Source organism: Pundamilia nyererei, unplaced genomic scaffold (assembly GCF_000239375.1).
Source record: "Pundamilia nyererei isolate P.nyererei 1_Seehausen unplaced genomic scaffold, PunNye1.0 scaffold00147, whole genome shotgun sequence".
Lineage (NCBI taxonomy): Eukaryota > Metazoa > Chordata > Actinopteri > Cichliformes > Cichlidae > Pundamilia > Pundamilia nyererei.
The window spans coordinates 786,476-809,051 of record NW_005187548.1 but is presented as its reverse complement, the minus strand read 5'-3'; the positions used below and the strand labels follow the sequence as shown (position 1 = coordinate 809,051).

Below are 22,576 nucleotides of genomic sequence, written 5' to 3'. Positions count from 1 at the left end.
TTGCTTTGTGCCATCTGACCAGCCTGCGATCAGACACTTTATTGGAATACAAAGGTAGCCTATCACCCATGGGAATATTCTCACCATCTGCTTATCATACTGGAATCAGAGGAACATGTTTCCTGGAGCAGTTCTGCCAGAGGTGAGGGTGTTTGACATTTCAGTCAGCATTTGTTTCACGGAGCACTTGCATAAAAATATAAACTAGAGATAGGGGCTTAGAAGTTCCCACATTGATGTGTCAGAGTTTGTTGGAATGGAATCAGATTAACGAGACAAAATGAGATGAAAACCCTGACAGGGCCTGAAGAAAAGCTAGAAAGTTGTTATAGTCTGTTTAAAATAAGAGGTGATCTTTTCTCTTTCTCTCTCCCAGCAACTCGCTTGTCACAAGGGGTCAGCCCAGCAGGCAGCCTTTACACCAGATACTCTTTCTGATGTAACTCCAACACAGTTAAATTTATAGACTTCTTTGTCCTAGTTCAGAAGCAAAGTTTGAAAAGGATGATATATATATATATATATAAGTAATGAGGAATAAGGAATAAGGAATAAGTAATGACTTAAAACACTCCATACACAGGAACAAACATTACACAGTGTAACGCTAATGAGTTACTGCTCAGTTTAACCTGTGGGTATGTCGCCACCAAGTGGTTAAAATCATGTTAACAACGCAGAAAATTTTAATAAAAAAATACACTGTGTTCAAAATTATGAGAGCTGTCGATACTCGTTGAAAAAATAATAAAATACAGTTTGAAACCACATGGGATCTTTTTTGACTGTGATGTGTTTAACAATTGCTTCCTGTCTGGTTTGTAACAGGATAGGAACCATCATCTGTTGCTAGTTTCTTCAGGTGGAGGCGGACGAGTTATTGAAGGAGCGAATCAAAATGGCGAACCAAGAGGAGTCAGTGAGGGAGTTCGTCGCTGTTACTGATGTGGATGAGGAGAGGGCCCGTTTTTTCCTGGAGTCTGCCGGCTGGAATCTGCAGGTACGGCTTTTCTGTGATCTTCCGTGGAGCTGCGGTGGACTGTATGAAAGACCCTATGAAGGAAACTCAGGTTACCGGGCAGGTGCCAGACCAGTAGCTCGACGGCTAACGTTAGCCGGGTTTTGCCGGTAATTTGTGCAAGTCACCCTTTGACAATGGCCGGACTGCTTCTTATCATCAGCAACAATTCACGCGTGCAGTTAGTCAGCTGATAGCGTCACGCGTGCAGTAACTACTGCTGTGTTATCCTAAAGAAGATTGTCCATTAAGTGTTGTCTAAGCTGGTCTGCCGTAAACCTATTGACTCATGCTAGCTAGCGTTAGCATGCAACGCTAAATAAAATGGTTATTATTAGTAGCCACCTTCCCGGGTCGTATGGGCTGCTCCATGGGAGAATAACGTGTGTGTGTGTGTGTGTGTGTGGGGGGGGGGGTTAGGGAAATAAACGCATATCCACAGTATTTGCGTGGTCTGATACTGTAAGATAACACAGACATGGGCAGTTTCTTCACTGTACCAGCGTCGTTAGTGGACAAAAACAAAATAAGTCAGTGAAACTGTGGCTAAATCGCTTAATCCCCGAGAATGTTTGACGTGAGCTCTTGACTGACGTGTTACCGGAGCGGTGTACTGTAGCATCTGGAGCTCGTCAGATATTATCTTACTGTCTGCTTCGTGCTGTCACATTTGCATGCTCGTTTTGCATCCTCAGCTTGCACTTGCCAGCTTCTTTGAAGACGGAGCCGATGATGACATAGTGACACTTCCCCAGCCTGAGGGAGGCTCCTCGGTGTCCCGATCCGCAGGCCCCAGGTACAGTCTCCATCCAGCCTGTCAGTGCTTTAATCACAATGTAATGGCACAATTATAAGAGGGACGTTTTTGTTTAAGTACAGGACACTTGTACATGTATTTATACAATTGTATCGTCCAGTAGTCAGCCCAGAGTGACCTCCTTCAGAGATCTAATGCATGAAGCAGAGGATGAGAGTGATGAAGAGGAAGGCCAAAGGTAAGTGTGCTTCCCTCTTGTCTGTTTATTATCTTCAGTGAGTGTGTGGAAAAGGTGTGGAAAAAGGACCACAGCTCTCTTAGGCTGACTTACAGAAAAGCTTCAGTGTATCTCAGTATAATACTCAAATAGATAATTACGAGCAAAGGAGGTGAATACCTTTTTGTGCTGGAGGCCTTTCAGAATGGGTGTGACAGATGTTGCTGTCTGTTTGAGCTGTGGATGGATGGTACAAAGTCACACCTTGCTGGCGTGGTTCCAGAATGCACCAAACTATTTTTGGTAACACCTCATTCTCTGGGAGCTGGTCGCTTTCCTGCTGTGTCAACAGATTCTGCTGCTGGATCAGTGCAGTGGACTAGTTGTTAAGGGGACCGTGTGGGGGTACTGATAACCTTCATAGTCATTTTTCATTTCATCCAAGCAAACAGAGCTAAAGAACACAGTATTTTATTCCAGAGTCAGTAATGATGTCATTTATAATCAACATTTCTTCTGGTTCTGTTTCTCAGTGCACAGTGGCTTCTGGGATAGTTTGGAGGAGGGGGGAGTGTCTTTATTTCAATATGTACACAGCTCAAAATGAGTGAAGGGACATTCACACATTGCTGTATTAATCAAAGTCAGTTCAACTTCAGGGATATCAGTTGATCCAGTTAGGAAGTGTAAACCATTGTGAATCCATTTTACTGACTTTGGTGCAAACGACAGTCACAACAGGTGCAGTATACAGACAACAACAAGACCAGGGAATGGTTTTACAGCAGCTGCTCTCTCTTTACCTCTGATGTTAATTGTTTTCTGTAGTTTTCCTTTTGTTAGTAGTATTATCTTCTATGGTAGCATGAGACAGTACCTGTTGTAGAAATGGTGCCGTATTTCTTGAGAACTTCTTGACAAGTCAGTCTGCAGGACTACCTGTGCAACCTTAAGGAGCTGTCAGTACAGTCACATGCTACTATGACACCAGCTTTAGAAAATAAAATCAGTTAGGAGGGATAAGAAGAGAGCATTGGTCTGCAAAAGCTTTCCCTCTTTGTTGTTGTCTTGTTGTTGCCTCCACAGCACACCTGTTGTCAGTTTCGTTTCATGTCTATCATTTTTAAGTTTGTTTCCATCCAGGCGACACACTTTAACATGCATAAGAATTATATAATGCAGCACTGTAGATTGTGCAGTTTTCAAGTCTGGTTACATTGTTTGTCTTGCTGCCTGACTACTAGAACAATGTGCACATAGTTGGCTACCCAGACACCCGTCTCCAGTGCAACTGTATGCTCATCTTATTTCTTTGTTGTCCAAACAGCTGATACGCTGCAAAGGACTACTCAGTAGAGATGTTCCATTTTCTTTTGCCTATTTTCTTCATTATGTATCAAAACTTTAAAGCTATGAAAAGACACATTGAGAAAAGTGCTTTCAATTTGCGATTGTTAAATGTTTGTACCTTGAGCTTTGATTACAACTTTCCACTCTATCAGGTTGTCACATGAAGCCTGACCAACACCCTTGAATAAGTTCTAACATATGGCTGCTTTTCTCACTCATACAGTTACTGTACTGAATGGTCTGTAGTCCATGCATTGTTTCTAGATCTAAGCACTTTTCTCCCTTCTTCTCAGTTGGTTTCAGAATTGATTTTTTCCCCCCTGTAGATCCACCATGAAGGCTTCATTCAGTTTTCTACACACAGTTGAGATCTGTCTGAAAGATTCTGAACTTGTCTTTCCTGTGGTGATCCTCCTACAAATTATTAAATAAAACCATGTACACTTTATAGTCCAAGATGTAGGAGTTACCTGACTAGCCTGTTTGTAAGGAAAAGGATAGACAGGAAAGACCAGAGCTAGCTGGTTAGCAGCAAGTTGACTTTCAAAATAAAAGCCAGGAGACTGTTGAATAATCAGTCAGTTGCCCTGTGTTCTCAGGTGGATGAAAAAGTAAAGATAAATCACTAAATGTGTTTTTTAGTCTACCCAAATAAGCTTACTCCTAAAAATCACACATAAACACACATACTATCCATACACCAATAGACTTAGTTTATTTGTCATACCTCCAAGAGAACAGAACCATTATTTTACTTGTGGTCAGTACCTTTGCTCTAGACACCAACTGTGAGCTGGAGGACCACTCCGACCAGATCTTGTGCTGTGCCAAGCTTATAAAGGTTGCAGCACAGAACAAGGATTACTGCGGCCAGTTGTCCATCAGCAAGACAAGAGACTCACTGTAAACAGTCTTTATTGGGCACAAAGGACAAGGACTTTAGTTTTTGCACAGAAACACTGTTGTTTTTCAACCTTTATTTTGCAATTATGGCTTTATTATCCTCACTCTCACACTGTGACATGCGACCCTGTAGAACACTATTCTCTCTCTTTCCCCAGAGTGGCTGTTGTTCTGTTTATAAAAGACTTCTAACTAGCTCTATTCCCACCCTCTCAGGTTTTTTGCAGGAGGATCAGAGCGCAGTGGGCAACAGATTGTGGGACCTCCTAAGAAAAAGAGCTCCAATGAAGTGGTAGAGGATCTGTTCAAGGGGGCGAAGGAACACGGAGCTGTGCCTTTGGACCGCAGCGGGAGAGGACTGGGGGAGCCCAGCAAAGCTAAGGTGAAGTATAGCTACTGTGAACAGCTGTCCATGACAGGCTCTTCTCTTCTATGTTGCTCCTGTTAGCAGATTTCTTTTGTGTCTGTAAATCAGTTACTCTGTTCTGATTGTACTTTTTGTTCTAGGCGTTTGTTGGCGGAGGTTACAGGCTAGGAGCAGCCCCTGAGGAGGAGTCAACTTATGTGGCTGGTGAGAGGCAAGCTTCCAACAGGCAGCAGGATGTGAGTGTAGATTATTTTCTTTCTTTTTGTGGGTAATTCAGTCCTTGCATTGTTTCCTGTCCCGTGTTTCTGAATCTGCTCCAAGGTAGACTTCAGTCAATCAAAGCCTGGGGCTCTTACGTTTATAGCAATAAAACAAGACAGTAACAGATGAAGGGTGATCAATCCTGTTCCAGGAATCCAACTAATCATTAATCAAATCCTAAAGAGTATCCTGATGAGTAGAGTCACATAACACCGAGATGTTTGTTTTGTTGCATTGTTATATAAACTGCACTCACGGCCATCTCACAAAGCATACCAGTGCTGAAAGGCATGATGCACTTAAGTTGTTGTTCTGAGAGTATTTCAAAAAGTATATTGGCTCTAAAAGTAGCCCATAAATCTGAAAGAATATGTAGGCAGAGTAGAGGTCTCTTTAGCCACTAAGACCAGACAAATCCTGCAGGGATGTTGCACTATTACAGGCACTCTGTGGCAAATATGCTGCAATTATGTATCAAGCCTGAATGCACTCTGCAGAGCACAGTTTGCCTGAAAGTATATAAATGCATGTTTCAGCAGCACCAACAGTACAAAATAAAAGGAGCTGATTTTAGAGCGTTATTCTAAGAAATCATCACTAGATTTGTTAGAATAACTATATTTAACTGCATTAATAATGCAAATCATACACCTAACCTAGGAGGCCTTTAGGAAGCATCCTAGTCAGAGGCCCAAACCATCTCAGCTGGCTCCCTTTTCTTTGTGGAGGAGCTGCGCCTCTGCTCCACCCAACCAGCCTTTAAAGAAAACTAATTTCTGATGCTTGTATCTGTGACTTTGTGACTGTAGTTAAGGCTAGGAACGTAGGTTGAATTGTGAGTGGACAGCTCGGGTCTCTTCAGAGCAACGGGTGGGTACAGCGTCTCATTCAGTGCCAACTCCTCACCAATCTGTCTGTCAGTCTCAAACTGTGTGTGTGTGCGTGTGCGTGCGTGTGTGTGTTAGGTACATGTGGTGCTTAAGCTGTGGAAGACCGGTTTCAGTCTGGATAACGGTGAACTCAGAAGCTACGATGATCCTGGAAATGCCAACTTCCTTGAAGCGATCAGAAGAGGGTGAGATTAGCTGAAATCTATTATTTGTTTGCAATTTCAGTAATTTGCTTTTCGGCTCGTCTTATGTCCTGATGAATGTTAGTTCCACACTCACCCGTTCATCCTCATCCCACAGGGAGATTCCTCTTGAGCTGAGACAGCGGTCTCGAGGGGGCCAAGTCAACCTAGACATGGAGGACCACAGAGATGAGGACTTTACCAAGCCCAGGATGGCCTTCAAAGCCTTTGACGGTGAAGGACAGAAGCTGGGGAGGTGAGGATGATGTTTGATTTAACATTGTAGCTGTATTGTGTCTATTGTATGGTTTTTAAAAAAGCACTGACTGAGCTCAGTGCAAGCTTCATTCATATAAAGGCCAGTGAACCAGTCTGCCTCGTTTTTCAAGTTATCATGAATCATCTGGATGAATTACTGGTTTCTATGGGTCATAGAAACTCCAAGGTTACTAATAACCTGCATAAGTCATGCATGTTGACGGTAAGTACAAAGAAGACAATTCCAAAGCAATGGTTCAATCCTGACATTTGTATGGAATCATTCTGGATACGATGTCTTATCCGTATCATTAATCTTGAACGTACCACAGCAAAATTAAATAACCCACGACTGTCGAAGCTTGGAAAATCTTCTCATCCAAAGTTATTTCCTGGAAGAAGTCTGTAATATATATCGAAATTCTCACTATTTGATTTTCTTTATTTATTTGTGGATGGGGATATTTAATACTTTTATCAGTTTCCAGAACATTGTTGTGGTTTATAGGCCGGTTATTATCTGAAAATAATACAATCTCAAGCTAAAAACCTTTTCCTCAGGCCATGAAATCGTCTGCTGTCCACAGGACTGCAGGAGCATGTAATTTGAATAGTTAAATGTTTGATTGAATACAACCCCAGTAAAATCGATCAGCAAGCAGCAAATGGAAAAGCAAAACCCAAACTAAAGTGTTTCAGACAAATGTTTGGAAAATAACTGCAAACCAAATCAGTAGCTACTTTATTCTTCAGATGTGGACATTCATGTATTTAAAGTATACGTTGTGTATGTTTTGCATTCATAACTTCTGTTCACTTTGGTCATGTTTGGGGTTTTTTTTGCCCTTTTCTCTCCAGCGCCACACCAGAGTTGATTTCAGCTCCGCCCACCTCCCAGCAGGACCAAGCTGCCAACGAGGCCCAAGCCAGTGCCTCAGTGACCCTCGACCCCTCCCAGCCCGTCACTAACATTCAGATCAGACTTGCCGATGGTGGCAGGCTGGTCCAAAAGTTCAACCATACCCACAGGTAAAAAAATTTAAGTTGCATGTGTTTCTGCTGGACGTGGATATGAAGAGGACAAGATCTGTAGATATTTGGTCCCAGTTATGCAACCAGTCCTTGTGATTGTTAAGGCAGAGACATTGTGTTGTTTCAAGTGTCTTATTAGGGACACAAGGTTTGGGGGGTTGTAAATCAGTGAATCCCTGTCTCATAAACCCAACACACTGTGATTTTACACCAATACAAACCATGTTCTTAAAGAAGAGAGAAAGAAACGGATACACAAACTGTGGTACACGAGTCTGTAGACAACATTTAGCTTGGTCAGTGCTACCAGCCTAAATAATCGAAGAAGGTGAAATCGGTCCTGTATCAAAGAGTAGAAGCTAACATTGTCAGATTTCATCCTGTCATATAACCCTTCTTTCCTGTCCTGCCGTGTTCTTGTGTCTCTCAGGGTGTCTGACCTGCGGCACTTTGTGGTGGCGGCCCGGCCCGCCATGGCTGCCAGAGAGTTCGTCCTGATGACCACCTTTCCCAACAAGGAGCTGATGGATGAGAGCCAGACGCTGCAGCAAGCCAACCTCCTCAATGCTGTAATCGTCCAGCGGCTAAAGTGAGGATGAGAGAGGAAGATCAGCCCCCTGAACCCTCTCCCTGTCCCCCTCCTCCAGCTGCCCTCCCCCCTCTTCCACTCCTCCCTCTCCCTGTGGTGTGGCTAAGCAGCTCTTTGAAACCTGCTGCCCTATCGAGGGTGGAGAGAAAACAGACTTATGTATGGACTTCTAATTTCTCAGTTTTGTTTTTCTAAAGTGAAACTTAACACTCTGCTTCACAGCCCTGTCCCCCCAAATTCTCCTCCCTCTCCCTGTCTGTGAAAGACGGTAACGGGGACGAAACTAAAAATCTTCCAGACTGGAACAGAGTTCATGTAAGAGCCTGTCGGAGCCTGAAGATGCAGTCTGAACGACAGTTTAGTTATAAAGGTGTTCACTAAAGATTTGTTTGTTTTCCATTAACCCATCTTTTCTTTTTCTATAGACCTTAACTCAGCCCATCAGCTGTCAGTAGCCGGTGCTTTGGCAGATCCACACCGTGACAGATTCTCACTTTGATTCTGTCTCAACAGCACAGACCAGAATCACATAACCAAAGCCAGTTTATTATCGCATGATGACGTGGCTTTGTACAAGTTTCCATTTCTCTCCACACATTCATGTTGGAGAGAAATGGGTGATGATGTAACAAAACATCAAGGATTTTTCTCTCTCCAAACAAACCTGTACCAGTAGCCTTACTCTTCTTTACGCATCTCCACAATCACACCTGTCCATTTGTTTAAATGAAGATGGAATTATTTTTTTTAAATCAACTCCTTTTATCACTTCCTTCTCTTTTTTTTTTTTGTTTTTTTCTTTTTCACGCCGATTGTAAGATTGTCCCAGTTAGACAGAGGCATTTTGATATATGAACACCAATTACACATGGCTTTATTATTAAACCAATGGTCGAGCAAAAGAACATTTAGATTGTAAACACTGGTTTGTTAGCGGAAGTTGAATTCTTAAGATACACTGACATCTTCTATGCATCCTGGGGCAACACAAAAATATGTTTGGACCTCTGGTGAAATAAATCCATTTTATGGTTGATGTATAAAGAAATGATGGTCTTGTGTTTTTGTTATTGTTAGTGGGATATCTGCTGCTTTTATAAAGTGAGAAAACATGAATTATAATATGCTAGATAATGTTAGCATTTCACCTGGGGGACATCAGTGAGTTTATCAGTGACGTAACCACATTTCATGTTGGTTTTCTAATGTGTAAATCCCTCCATTTGTCAGACTTCCCAAAAGAAATTACACATGGACCCAGCAAAGGTGTGTATACACCTTATTGCCAAATACCGCCATTTCCATTGTCAGTCTGGCACACAGACTGTATCTAAAAGAAGGATGTTGTCACAGGTACGTCGCCCTTCTGGATGTTTTGGCTGTGAGAATATTTGGTTTGTTTTCAGGAGTGACCATATTTGGACAAGAGGCTGGAAGCCCAAGTTATTGCATGCTAGCATGTTTGGTTAATAAGGTGCATCAATGAACTGCATGAATGCAACATTAAACACACACATCTGCTAGCAACTAGTAAGTAGCAGACTTATCAAATACTAAGACTGAACTCACCAAAACTGAAGCAAACAGATTCTCTGCATCTGGCAGCAGGTTTTATTGTTTGTCCAACTGTAATTAGCAGAGGTAAAGCTTGGCACACAGCTGCCGGCTATTCAAAGTGGCTACCTTCTATAACAAAACAAAGGCATTCTAAAAATATTTACCCACTGTATAGCACTTCTTAAGAAAATATCTGTAGAGTCTTGGTTTCTGTCAGACTGTAAACATGATTATTTCTGCTGTGAGGTTGAAAATTTTAAAATGTAAGAATTGAGAGGAAGGCAGATGATGTGGTTTCTAATCTAGGGGTCCTCCTTGGATTTGGGCATGCCAAAAGGGAGGGAGACAATCCCAGCTGGACATGAGATTGTCAGTTGTGTCTCTTGGCTGGCTTGATATCTTCTTAGTGCCCCTTTGGAGAGTGTTGTGTGGGAAGAGGGAGGTCTGAGCAATCTGCAACACATGGTAGATGGATTTATGGAAGTGTCAAGCTTTGTGTAATATCTGACTATTGATCAGATCTGATGGGCCCCCATTGTTCTAATAGTGTTTTATTGTTTGTCTTACGTGACTCACTGTATAGTGTTTAGATCTAAGAAACCTAAAATCATTCTCATGAATAAAAAAAGCTTCCACTTTAAATATTTCCTTTCCTGTTCTCACATACAGTTTAAGCTTACTGTATTCTGAATTAAGATGTATCTCAGAGGCCACACACACACATCCACGTGGACTCGGTTGGCATGCAAATATTTTATAGTGACTTTAGCATAACAGTCTCAACTACTGCACTACAGTTTAACGATAATAATAATAATAATAATAATACATTTTATTTATAGGTGCCTTTAAGACCCTCAAGGTCACCGTAAAATAGTACAAGAACAATAGCAGCAATAAAATAATATTTTAATAATAATATAATAAACATGGCAAGATAAAATTTAGACATAAGGTTGAAAAAAATGAACCATGGAGAATGAAAAAACCTAAGAAGCAGGTCAGTCCTGATTCTTCTTTCAGTCAGAAATGAATGGCGCGTAACTTTTTTAATTTCTTGCTACGTTGTGCTTTTGCATTTAAGGAGCACTTGCTGGTGCCCAGAGTAAACCCAGTGCGCTGTGATCGGTTTTTCCTTTTTGAAGGCCTGTTTTTCTGTTATTTGCAAACTTTTTTAATCTTGATTTTTTTTTTAAATCACAAGATAATATCTGAACAATATATTATTCACTTTTAAAACTGATTTTATTTATTCTAATAACATTCATCTAAATATGAAAACGGGTGGCCTGTGGCCGCCAGGGGTCCGTTCCAGTGATTTAGATTGGGTTTTACTTTGGTGGTCGTGGGCGGAAGTGTTGATGTGAGCCATTGACGCTAGTGTGTGTGTGTGTGAGAGTGAGTGAGTGAGTGAGTGAGAGAGAGAGAGAGAGAGATGTGGAACATCCGCCGGAGGAGCGCGCAGACAGACTGACTGCGGGAGGAGTGTTGCCGTGTTCAGGGACAGCAGCAGCAGCTCCAGGACGCACAGCGCTGAAATGGGAGTCGAAATCGAGACCATCACCCCCGGTGACGGTAAAGCCTGCTGTACATTTTAACGTGCTTGCGTGCAGCCATAGAAACAGCGCCTTAATTGCGTCATGAGCATGTTATGTTGAGCTCTCTTTTGGCTTCTCCACAGGACGGACTTTCCCCAAAAAAGGACAGACGTGTGTGGTGCATTATGTCGGTGAGTTTGACGTGACAAACTTAAACTGTACGTGCACGGACACACTGTACACGTTAGGCACACCGGCGGGTTCACGGGAAGGCCGTCCGAGTGGAGTAACGGCTGTGGGCACTGTGTCCTACACCCGTTCTGAAAAATAGCTCAGCGTGATAATCCTGAAAGTATCGCAGGAGATGATGAGAATCCTCGCAGGGACGCTGTGAGGGTTGGATTAAGAGCAACGTGCAGCCGGACAAAGTGTGCACAGCAGACATATTTTGTGCCTCAGACCTTTCCAGGCAGTGATTTCTCAGTAGGGCAAAGAGGTATTACTGTCAGTCACCGACCGAGCTGCGTGGAAATTTAACCCCTTCGTCGCGTTTCTACTCCCCGCACATTCGGTGTGTTGGGTAGGTGAAAACGTGCAAAGCAGCATCAGCAACAGTAGGTGGAGTTGGTGGTGGAGGTGGTGGTGTGTCCCGGGGACGGTGCTCTGGATTCACCACTGCGTAAAATAATGCGCGCCTCAGTCTGGGGCCGACCGCTCCATTACAGCCTCATGAAGATCACTGGATGAATGTGGTCATTTGTCTTGTCTGGATAATTAACAAAAGAGGAGGTGGAGGGGGGACGCAGACTGATTCCGCCGCAGGGTTCACTCAGAGGACCAGACAGACAGACCAGAGGAGCCCAGACAGCACGGTTTTAAATCCCGTCTGATTTCCAGCGCTTTTCTGTCTTTGTTGGAGTTTCTCTGGGGTCGTTGGGGGGTTGGGGGTTGGTGGCGTTTAGCTGAGCCGATTATAACCGTCTGGCTGACTGTAATAATAGCAGGCTCAATCCTCTACTATTTTCTGGAGAATTGCACGTTATGTGAACAACACTGAATGTTGGTCACTTCGTCACTCTGAACAAGAGTTAGCAATATCAGTCACATCTTTTATTTTTAACCCCTCCTTTGTGCCACCAGGATAGAGCTGTAGGACTGATGTACAGCACAGTCTGTGGCTAAGACTTATTTTCTGTGTTAATTAATATCTCAGTTGTCTTTTGGTGGGGTTTTTTGTGTTTTTTTAAGAAAAAATGTTTAGAAAGGAAGAAGCTTATTACAGTTCACTGGAGTCAACTTGGATGGCAGCATAAAATATTTTGTTGTCTAACTAATAATCCAAAGCCACAGGGTGCAGATGAAGACTGAAATGGTTCAATTTATTTAAGTTTTAATTATATAGTGCCAAATCGCAACAGCAGTTGCCCCAAGGTACTTTATATTGAAAGATAATGATCCTTTAATATTAGAGTAAAACCCAACAATAGAACAACCCCTTATGAGCAAGCACTTGGCGACAGTGGGAAGGAAAAACTCCCTTTTAACAGGAAAAAACCTCCGGCAGAACCAGGCTCAGGGAGGAGTTGGGTTGAAATTGAACATCATACTGTGTTTAAAAAAGTCTAAAGTAGTGACTGGGGCGATCGTGGCTCAAGAGTTGGCAGTTTGTCTTGTAACTGGAAGGTTGCCGGTTCAAGCTCTGGCTTGGACAGTCTCGGTCATTGTGTCCTTGGGCAAGACAGTTCACCTCCACCAGTGTGTGAATGAATAGTGGAATTGTAAAGCGCTTTGAGGGCCCGAAAAGCGCTATATAAATGCAATCCATTATTATTATTGATAGCATAACTGATTGGCAAAAACAATAGTGGATAAAGAAGGATTATCCAAATTATAAACACTCGTCCATGACAAATTGTCGACATTAGCAAATTGGTAGCACCGTTTAATTGACTAATGACGTATACTTGACCTATTAATATTAACAAGCCTATGAGTATAGAGTTATTAACTCATTCACTGCCATTGACGTCTATAGCCGTCAATGGCAGTGAATGAGTCAATGGGTTTAACTCATTCACTGCCAATGGCTGGCAGTGAATGAGTTAACTAATAAGCACGGGGTTTCACAGTCAGATCCAGCCCTCACTCGTCACATCTGGTTTCAAAACACTGGTGATAGAGAAAAGTGACTAACTATCCAGTGAGTGACTGTGTCCATCTTTTATAGTGGCTCTCATTTAAACAGACTAAGTTTTGGCAACATATACCCCCCAACCCCCATTAATCTCTAGTTGCCGATCAAGTCACACATCACTTACTAGATCCTTCTCACTTACAAATCCCTCCATACCCTGGCCTTCAGTATCTGTCTGACCTCCTTCACCCGTGCACACCGTCTCAGATCCTACGATCTTCAGCCATGGGTCTGTCCCTCGCTCTAACCTCTGTACCGCTGAGCTTTCAATGTGGCAGCCCTACCCTCTGGACTCCTCTCCCATCTGAGCTCCGCAAAGCTAGCAATGCAATGCTAAAACCGTATGTTGAGGTTTAGCAGTCGGTTGTGTGCATGCTAGCAGAATTTGTGCAATCAAATTTGTGGCTTTTTCTATTGCCAAAGTTTTGCATAAATTAAAATTCTCCTCAGATAGTGCTATATGAAAAACTAATTTATTACAAGCCACTCATAGTGGAGCATGAAGTTTGTGGATCAGCAAAGTCATTGAGAGTTTTCTTGTGGAAATTGCACACTACTTCATGGAAATCCTTCCTCGTGTTGCTGTTGAGACGTAAAAGCAGTGGACAGACTGACAGATATCATTAGCATGCTTTGCAGTGTATTAAAAGGGAGTAACATGTAGATCATGTCGTGCAGTTCCCAGCATACTAGACTACATATTTGTCTGCACCTGTTTTTAGTTTGGCAAAGCGTGTTGCCTGGTGAGACAGACATAACTCACCCTGTAACACAAGCCTCTTTGCTTCGAGATTATGTAACATGAAGTCAGAGCTCATTTGGGCTTTGCAAGGCAAAGCATATTTTTTAAAACTTGTTTTTAGGCTTGAGACTGCATTCTCTCCTTTTTAATAACCCACAATCTGCAGGATTTCCTCTCTGAGCCGTCTCCCTTCCTGCAAGCCTACAAAGTTATCTTGACATGAAACAGGATATTCCGTTACACAAGCGAGTCTTTTTTTGATGCAGACATCTGTATGAAGATCAAAACTTGGTCTGTCTGGGAGCAGCTCTGCATCCAGGAAATGATCAGCGTGTGAGAAAGTCATTATTGGGTTCTTTGCACTGCAGTGCTCGGATCGAATGGGACCTTTAGCTTGTCCAGATAATCTGATATCTAGATTTCCAGAAGAGGACAGGACACCCCACCGTGCCGCTGGGATTACAGGCTGCATCTTGCCAGCTCGCCTCCTGATCTGCGTATCGATATGTGTTATGTTGCATCAAGCAACCACACACACAGACACACACCCTTCCACGGTGGTGGTAATAACAGTAATAACGATGGCGGAAATGGTATTGGAGGGCTGCTATTCTGTGCACCCATGCCTGCATCTTCCTGACTCACATTCAAACCCACCATGCAGACAGCTGCAGCTTCTATTTCTGAGATGCTGAGAATCCCTTTATTTGTGCGCTCTGTATAAACACAGCAGAGATGATGGATGCCAGAGAAGCTTGGAAGACATCACTGTTTGCAATGGTTTTATGAAACAATTTGTACACGTTAGATATTAGCCGGCCTGAACATTCTGTGAGTGATTAGTCCTGTAATTGTTCATGTTCAGGGGTAATGGCTGGCTTTTTCAACAGCAGGATGAGGGCGTGCACCAGCAGCTGTTTCTGTTTCTCTCACACACTGTACTTCCATCTTACCGTTTCCTTGTTTGCAGGCTCTCTCACAGACGGACGGAAGTTTGACTCTTCTCGTGACAGAGACAAGCCTTTCCGGTTCAAGATTGGCAAGCAGGAAGTGATCCGAGGCTGGGAAGAGGGCGTAGTGCAGGTAGGCTGGAGAACTTTGGGAAAAGGTAAAAAGGTTATTATTAGTAGCGTTACATTTTTCCATCATAGACTTTACATGGTGGGTTAGCACGTTTTAGTTTTATATATTCATCCCTCCAGTGATACCCACCTTCAGTTTACTAGGCCATAATCTTCTCACTTTTATTTGGGAAGTTAATTTGCTGCTAACCATTTTGTATTTTCCCTACTAGCCGAGTCACTGGGTAGGTTACTGTTGTGGCGGTCTTCAATATCCATCTGCTGCTTTGTAGGAAGGATCTAGTCCTGTGGTTGGAAAGATTCCAACTCCACTATCTTGGACTGCTGCTGGTGTTCGTACTCCTTACTGGAGATCTTCTGCAAGCTGGAAGGCCACCAAACTGGCTCATGTGCTGCAGTTCTAAGCTGTACAACAGAAGAAAGCTTACTTCACCAGCTGCAGTCCAAGATGGTGGAATTTAACTACAACATTCACTGAAGTTGATGATGATTCAATAAAACATGGATACATCTATGCTCATTCAGCCTATTTTCAGTCAGGTTAACAACCATCGACTCTGCTGAGAAGATGGAAATAACAAAGCTGACGTGTTCCACTGGTTTTGTAGTTCTTTTGGAGCCGGAAATAATAATGGATTGCATTTATATAGCGCTTTTCGGGCCCTCAAAGCGCTTTAGAATTCCACTATTCATTCACTCTCACACACTGGTGGAGGCAAGCTACAGTTGTAGCCTGGGGCAGACTGACAGAAGCGAGGCTGCCATATCGCACCATTGGCCATCACCAGTAGGCGGAGTGTCTTGCCCAAGGACACAACAACCGAGACTGTCCAAGCCAGGGCTCGAACCAGCAACCTTCCGATTATAACACGAACTGCCAACTCTTGAGCCACGATCGCCACGAGAAGTGACCATATTTACAGCCGAGGATGGTGTGCTAAGTTATCACCATATGCTAGCTAGTTTGGTTAGCAGACATGCTGTTGCTAATTAGTCTGAACACAAAAAAAAACAAACAAAGAATTTCAATCAACAGTTCAGGGACTCTGATTAACTGTCTGCTAAGCGGCGCATGGGCTGGACACAAAAACAAAAGAAAAAAACAGTCTGACCATGGAAGCAGATATATGAAAAGAGGTAGTGCGAAGTAAAATTCTTACCGGGCAAAAAATGAAAACTGAGATTGCATTTTGCAAAATGTCTTTTGACTTCTGCTTAGGCTATTTGCAGACTTGCAGTCCAACAGATTCATTCACGATTAGCCAAAACGACCCAGACTAAAAACAGCCTAAAAAACTGACTTTAGAAAGGCTCCAGGACCAAAATTCGTGCCCTTTAGAGTTTGCTTGTTCAGACGTGTTCATTGTTTCCTGTTTATAAACAGTATCATTATACCTGGAGCAAATGCCATAAATGCCATAGTTTCTGCTACTTGTCTGGTTCCAGGTCATGTAACTAGTTAGTTGTATTACTGTCAATTATGAAATTCAGCTGGTTAAAATGAGGTGGTGATGTCAGTGATATCAATGTACCCACTCATGTGCTTTGTAAATAAGTGCTGAGCTTATTGTTCCCACTGGTTTTACATTGGACTGACTTGATTGCAGAAAGGAAATAAACATTTTATTATGCGTCTTAAAAAGTCTTAAATTTGTATCTAGTACCCCATATGGAAATCCCAATACAGCACATATAAAATAATGATCAAGCAATGAATCTAAAGCTGGTCTATAAGCTGTGTGAATTTATTCAGATGTCCTCAGAGGACGTTCTGCAGTGTATTGTATGCCACTGGATCAGATTCTGGGGGAAAAGTCATAAAGCTCGGCAGCTTCAGCAGTCATGATTTAGAGGCAAATGTAACTGGGATGGTTTCAAAGAAGATGTATTTTGCTTCTGTAACACATAAATTTATTGACATGGTTCCATTATCGAGTTTTCACTTACCAAGCTCTCCATTAACTCTGTTCCTCTGTGCACCAACACAGCAAGGACACAGCTCCATATCTCACCCGCTCAGCCGTGCAGCATTTAGATGAGGTGGCTGGTGCTGCCTGTGTGGACATCCTGTATTTTTAATGGTAGCAACTTCAAGTTCTCTGTGTGCTCAGTGTGATCTTTAATATACCCACAGGGCATTTAGATTGATTTGCTATTGTGCAGTAAAGCAGTCAGAGTAGATGCACTGTGGATAAGATTGAGGAAAACTGAAGCATCATTAGTAAACAAGATTTTTACTGTCCCCTGTGGCTTATTATCTAACTTCCACTGCAGAGACTACATTATGATCCAATTAACTGTATTTTCTAGCAGAACAAGTGCTCAATAACAATCCATTGCCTTTGTCCTGTTTCTGTCTCCTCCTCTTCATCCTCCTGCATCTAGATGAGTGTTGGTCAGAGGGCCAAGCTGACCTGTTCGCCTGACTACGCTTACGGAAACAAAGGCCATCCGGGCATCATCCCACCTAATGCCACCCTCATCTTTGATGTAGAGCTGCTGGGTTTGGAGTGAAACAAACCCGCTGGCTTTATTTTATTTTTTTAATGTTGTGTAAGTAGTCTGTAAAAAGTCACAGTCTGATATACATTTAGCTAGCTTACATATTAAACACAGGGCAGCACAGCAAGTGATGAATGGACTGGTTCTCGTATCATGCATTTCGACTCTACTTGAGCACTTGGAATGCTTTATACCCATTCATGCAAGCACTTTTTCCTACACTTAATTGCTTTCCATCTAAACACACACATTCATACTCTGACGAACACCCTGGAGAGAAACTTGGCGTTGCCCAAGGATTCAAATAAAAAAATCAGCCACCCAAAAGCCCCATAAACTCATAAGGCTAGAATACAAGGGTTGTTGTTATTGAGAAAATAACTGGTAGCACACTCACGAGTTCAGGCTGTCCTAGAGCTTTCCTCTCACCACAGATGAGCTGTTGTTGTTGTACCTTTGTCATTTTAATTTTTTTCTTTTTGTCCTGACAGGACACAACTAGCCTACTTTAACACAGTACCATAGCATAACAGTTGGCTAGCTTCTTCAGTAGCTAGTTTATTATTTCACATTACATGACATATTGTAGCTGCAGCATGTATTGAATTCACTCACTACCTATTATTATAGCATTTCATTATGTTACAGAACTAACATATTCACACATGAATATGAACTGGCTAAATTTGGGTTAAAAACTGAGCTAATGTAGCTATAGTTATAATGTAGCTAGTTAGCTAGTTATGGCTACATTCTAACTTTCTTTCTGGGCTCTGTTTTTTTAAAGCCTCGGTGTTAGCATTGTTTTCTTCTACTTCAGTGGGTGTTTTTTTTTCTAGCTTTAGTTTTTAGCTGACATTCAAAAGCTTGGTTTACAATCTCCTAAAACTCTACAGGTATAACACAAAGACATAGATACCCCATAATTAGTGTAATTAATACTAAAAAATAGAATTTAATGACAGTGAATCAGCTTAGTGGATGTGACACCAGACAGCTTTGGGCCACTCCCCCTAACTTTAAGTGTTATTAATGTGGAAATTAGCTATAAAGAACAAAACCATTTCTCCAGGTTGTAATGTTACAGCTAAAGCTCTGTTTGTAGCCAGTTTATACTGGCCATTAGAGGAAATGAAGTTTTTGGCTTTTAACTCTGTAACCTAGAAGTTGATACTTGTTTTTAATGTTCATATATATCCTATATTCCAAGTTACCGTCTCAGTTAAATCCAGTTTGGATCCCAGAAGTGCACCTATTCAAATATGTTTCACAGCATCCATTTAGCATTTATGCTTAATTGACTTCCTACACTCCTTGTTTTTACCCTTACCCCTGAATTGGTCGTGGCAGGAAGTTTCATCCTGTTTAAAGGGAGTGTTTCCTTCCCAGTTGCCAAATAGGCGATTGTCTGGTTGATGTGGGGGGTTATCTTATTCCATTAAGTGCCCTGAGTGTATATACTGCTGTTAAACACTTAAGATTGATAAGATGACTCTTAAATCTCAATCCAAACTAAAGTGTCAGAGGTATCTCCATCTGTACATCCTAAAATGTTTTTAAACAAGATGTTCTCCTTCATGTTGTCATCACAGGGGACTTCCTACACGGGCGACCAGGAGAGAAGCTAGGAGAGTCTGCACTTGAGGCTCAAGTCAATATTCCACTACTTATTTCATCAAACTGTGACAGTTTGTGTTATTTTGTCTCTGTGACTGAGTTGATTCTGTTTTTCCATCTTATTCTTCCTCCTAGAAAAACCATGGGTCATAGCCTTAAAAACCTCCACGTTCTTAATCTTAAAATGCTAATTGAATTGCTTTTCTTTGCGTTTTAGAAATGTTGTGCATGGTTACGCTGAAAAGTACATAACCAATGAACCACTAGCCGAAACATTCATCTTTATAAGTCCAGCCCATACTGATGTTATATGTTTGACAGCTTGTTGTATTCCAAAAAAAAAAATAAAGGAAAAAAAAAAAAGTACAAAAACATATTAAAAGCACACATTTTTATCCCTGCCCAGCTTCAAATTGGGTTAAATAGGCATAAGGTTAAATTTAATGGCTACTTGTTGTGAAAGTCAGGGAAGGCCTTAATGGTGCGACACAGGAACGTAGTTTCTGTAAAACACCACTGTGTTTACTTTTTCATTGAACTTGCGAATTTAAGCTGGCACAAAAGAGAACAAGTAACAGTTGTAGATAGCTCTCATGTGTGCCTAAATCTTCTCACCAGATACACGGTTACTACTTTACCCTATCTGCATGTTGTAGGCCTGATGGAAACTTAGTGCGTACATGCTGAAAGCTTTGCATCTGATTTTATTATTACTGCCTTCTCATCTTGCCAAGTCTTTAAACCCCATTTAAAGCCATACACAGGTCAAACGGTGCAACAACGGGATTTGTGGGAGCACGTGTCAATTGGAAGTTTGGTTATTTTTGTCTTATAAAAATAGGATGGAAATGCTTGAAATCAAGGGGAGGGTGTCAGTCAAATTGCAACCTCCCTGATTTATTTTGTGGATCAATTACAATTGTGTATTTTTTCAGATGCTCACTTTCTATCTCTAGAATCAACATGGCTGATGTTCAACCTATGACGATAAATTCTCTTCTTTTTTTAGTTATATTTTATTTTTTTGCCACTGTTAAGTACCACACTGCCTAACTGAAGTCTGTGTTGTCATAAAAAAAGTTGCTGACACACAGGCGTCCTTGTGGTTTTTGTATCTAAAAAAAAGTAGTAGTTTTAAATGGAGTTTAAATGAAGGGATTTGCTGGCCTGGCTGTCTGATATTGACTGTTGATGTTGCACATTGGCCAAGCTGCAACTGGTGTGACAGCAGTCCACCTATGTACTGTGTAGTTCTGTGCTGATGCATTACTGTATGCAGGCTAAACCAATGAAGACATATTTAAAATAAAAGAAGTACTCTCCACATGCCTATGAAGTTTATTTTTGGCTTTTTTTTTCTACTCCACTGTATTTGATTTATTACCATTTGGGGCGTGACAAAGTGCAGACCAATCATCATGCTGAAGATCAACAGACAAAGCACATAGCTTCAGAGGCTGCCTCTGTTTATTGACTGCTGCTCACTGACCTGCAAGCCAAGGGTGGGGTAACCTAGACAACTAAACTGATGAGCAGCTTATATAATAAATTGTATTAACATTAGATAAACACTTTAAAAATCAATAACTTGTGAAACTATTTTACCACAAGTGCCTACAAGCTAATCATAAATACCAGCTTAAATAAAAGCTTTTGTGCATATTTTTTTATCTCTCCTAGAATTTGGTGCCATCTGGAACCTTTAAAAGGTGCTCAGGATGCATGAGCTTACTGGGGGGGGGGGAGAAGTAAAAATGTGCTGCTTCAAGCTGACTGGAACTCTGTATGAGTTACTGCACTGCAAAAAGACCACTTGGATTAATACTGAATGAATACACATACATTGTTGGCTTAACCTTGTTATAACTGCTTTCATCTAGACAGCAAGCAATACCATGTTCTTAAAATCTTTGAAGACAAATAATGAATTAACGCCTGAATTCATGTTAAGTAAACCTTTTGCCTTCTGTGTTTCTGGTTATAGTTATTATTGACAACATATAGGCATATAGGGAATATAGAAGGATTCTAAGTATCACATTACTTCTAAAGGTCAAATAAGTTAAATCTTTAATAAAATGTCTTTTATCTTTAAAACTATGCTTAAAATGCTGCTACCTTTGTATTAGCAACATTCAGGAAATGACACAGGAATATGGGGATTCAAAATATCATGTTCTAGTTTGCGTCTAAGTATCATGTCACCTCTGACCTCTATTTTAAATTTCACATCTGTGTGGAGTTTGCATGGTTTGGGGTTATGTAAATAGGTAATTCTAAATTGCCCATAGGTGCGAATGGTTGTCTGTCTCTATGTGTTAGCCCTGCGACAAACTGGCGACCTGTCAGGAGAGGCTTCAGCCCCCTGCAACCCTCACATGGATAAGCAGAAGAGAATGGATGGACAGTTCTGATCTTTACTATGCAAATTACAGATTCTTTACTCTTTTCAGTCTGGTTTTCAAAAGTACTCCAATGAGACTGCTTTCTTGAAGATCTATAATGATCTTTAAATAGCTTCTGATGCAGGGAATTATTCTGTAATAATTTTGCTTGATCTCAGTGCAGCCTTTGATACCATTGACCATAAAATCCTACTTAATACGCTTAAAGTTTTCACTTGTGTATTTTGGTTTTTCCTTAGGCTGGGTTTCTACTTATCTCAGGGCTGCCCAAGCCCAGTCCACAAGAGCTACTATCCTGCAGCTTTTAGATGCATCCCTACTCCAACACAGCTGAATCAAATGGTTTGATTACCTCTTCAGCATGCCATCATGTTTGGCAAAGGCCTGATAACAAGCCATTCATTTGATTCAGGTGTGTGGGAACAAGGATGCAAAGCTGCAGGACGGTAGCTCTCGAGGACCGGGATTGGGCACCCCTGACTTATCTGATAGGACCTTCACTGTTAGAGCAAACAAGTTCACCTCCCTGACCTGCAGATTAGAGTTCAGTTTTGGATCCATTATTATTTTCTTTCTACATGCATTCTCTAGTTGGCATTATTCAATCTTTTAATAACATTTCTTATCATTTCTATGCCGATGACAATCAGCAGTATGTGTCTTTTAAGCTTCATCACCTAAACATCACCGAATTTAGGATCTTCTTGCTGTGAGGCAACAGTGCTAATCACCGAGCCATGGTGCTGCCCAAGAACTAATTTTCTACAATTGCTTTGTAATAATTTATAATAATTTGCTTCTACATGGCAATTTTGAAATAGGCAAATAATTACCAGTAGAACTTGCATCAAGATTCTGTTTCTTCAGAATCTGTTACTTCACAGTTACCTTGCCTCAGTATTAATGAGTCACTGTTAATGACAGACAGCAATGTGGGACCATTGCTGGTGAGTCCCAGAAAGGACAGAAGGAGGTAATATATCTAAGGATATTATGACAAGGATTTCATTTGACCTGTTACTGAAGTTAAACCATTCATTGTAATTGGAGAAAAAGAAGTAGATGATCCAGGGCACCAAGGACCATTTTCATGAGGGGAGCCATTTGAGGAGATT

The 22,576-nt window shown here is 41.5% G+C and overlaps 2 protein-coding genes across 2 annotated transcripts; both read left to right on the top strand.

Annotated features, from left to right (window-relative positions):
* The first annotated feature begins 848 nt into the window (after positions 1-848).
* nsfl1c (NSFL1 (p97) cofactor (p47)) lies at positions 849-8,872 on the top strand. The gene is made up of 9 exons (XM_005744647.1): positions 849-1,000; positions 1,714-1,814; positions 1,939-2,013; positions 4,462-4,627; positions 4,753-4,848; positions 5,839-5,948; positions 6,064-6,201; positions 7,062-7,232; positions 7,666-8,872. Exons 1-9 carry the CDS (start codon positions 899-901, stop codon positions 7,826-7,828), a joined length of 1,122 nt encoding a protein of 373 aa, XP_005744704.1. The 5' UTR covers positions 849-898; the 3' UTR covers positions 7,829-8,872.
* Positions 8,873-10,791: 1,919 nt separating this feature from the next.
* On the top strand, positions 10,792-20,388 carry fkbp1ab (FKBP prolyl isomerase 1Ab). The gene is made up of 5 exons (XM_005744646.2): positions 10,792-10,956; positions 11,063-11,110; positions 14,826-14,938; positions 17,323-17,490; positions 19,032-20,388. The coding sequence occupies exons 1-4, from the start codon at positions 10,920-10,922 to the stop codon at positions 17,449-17,451; spliced, it is 327 nt and encodes a 108-aa protein (XP_005744703.1). The 5' UTR covers positions 10,792-10,919; the 3' UTR covers positions 17,452-17,490; positions 19,032-20,388.
* The last annotated feature ends 2,188 nt before the right edge of the window (positions 20,389-22,576 follow it).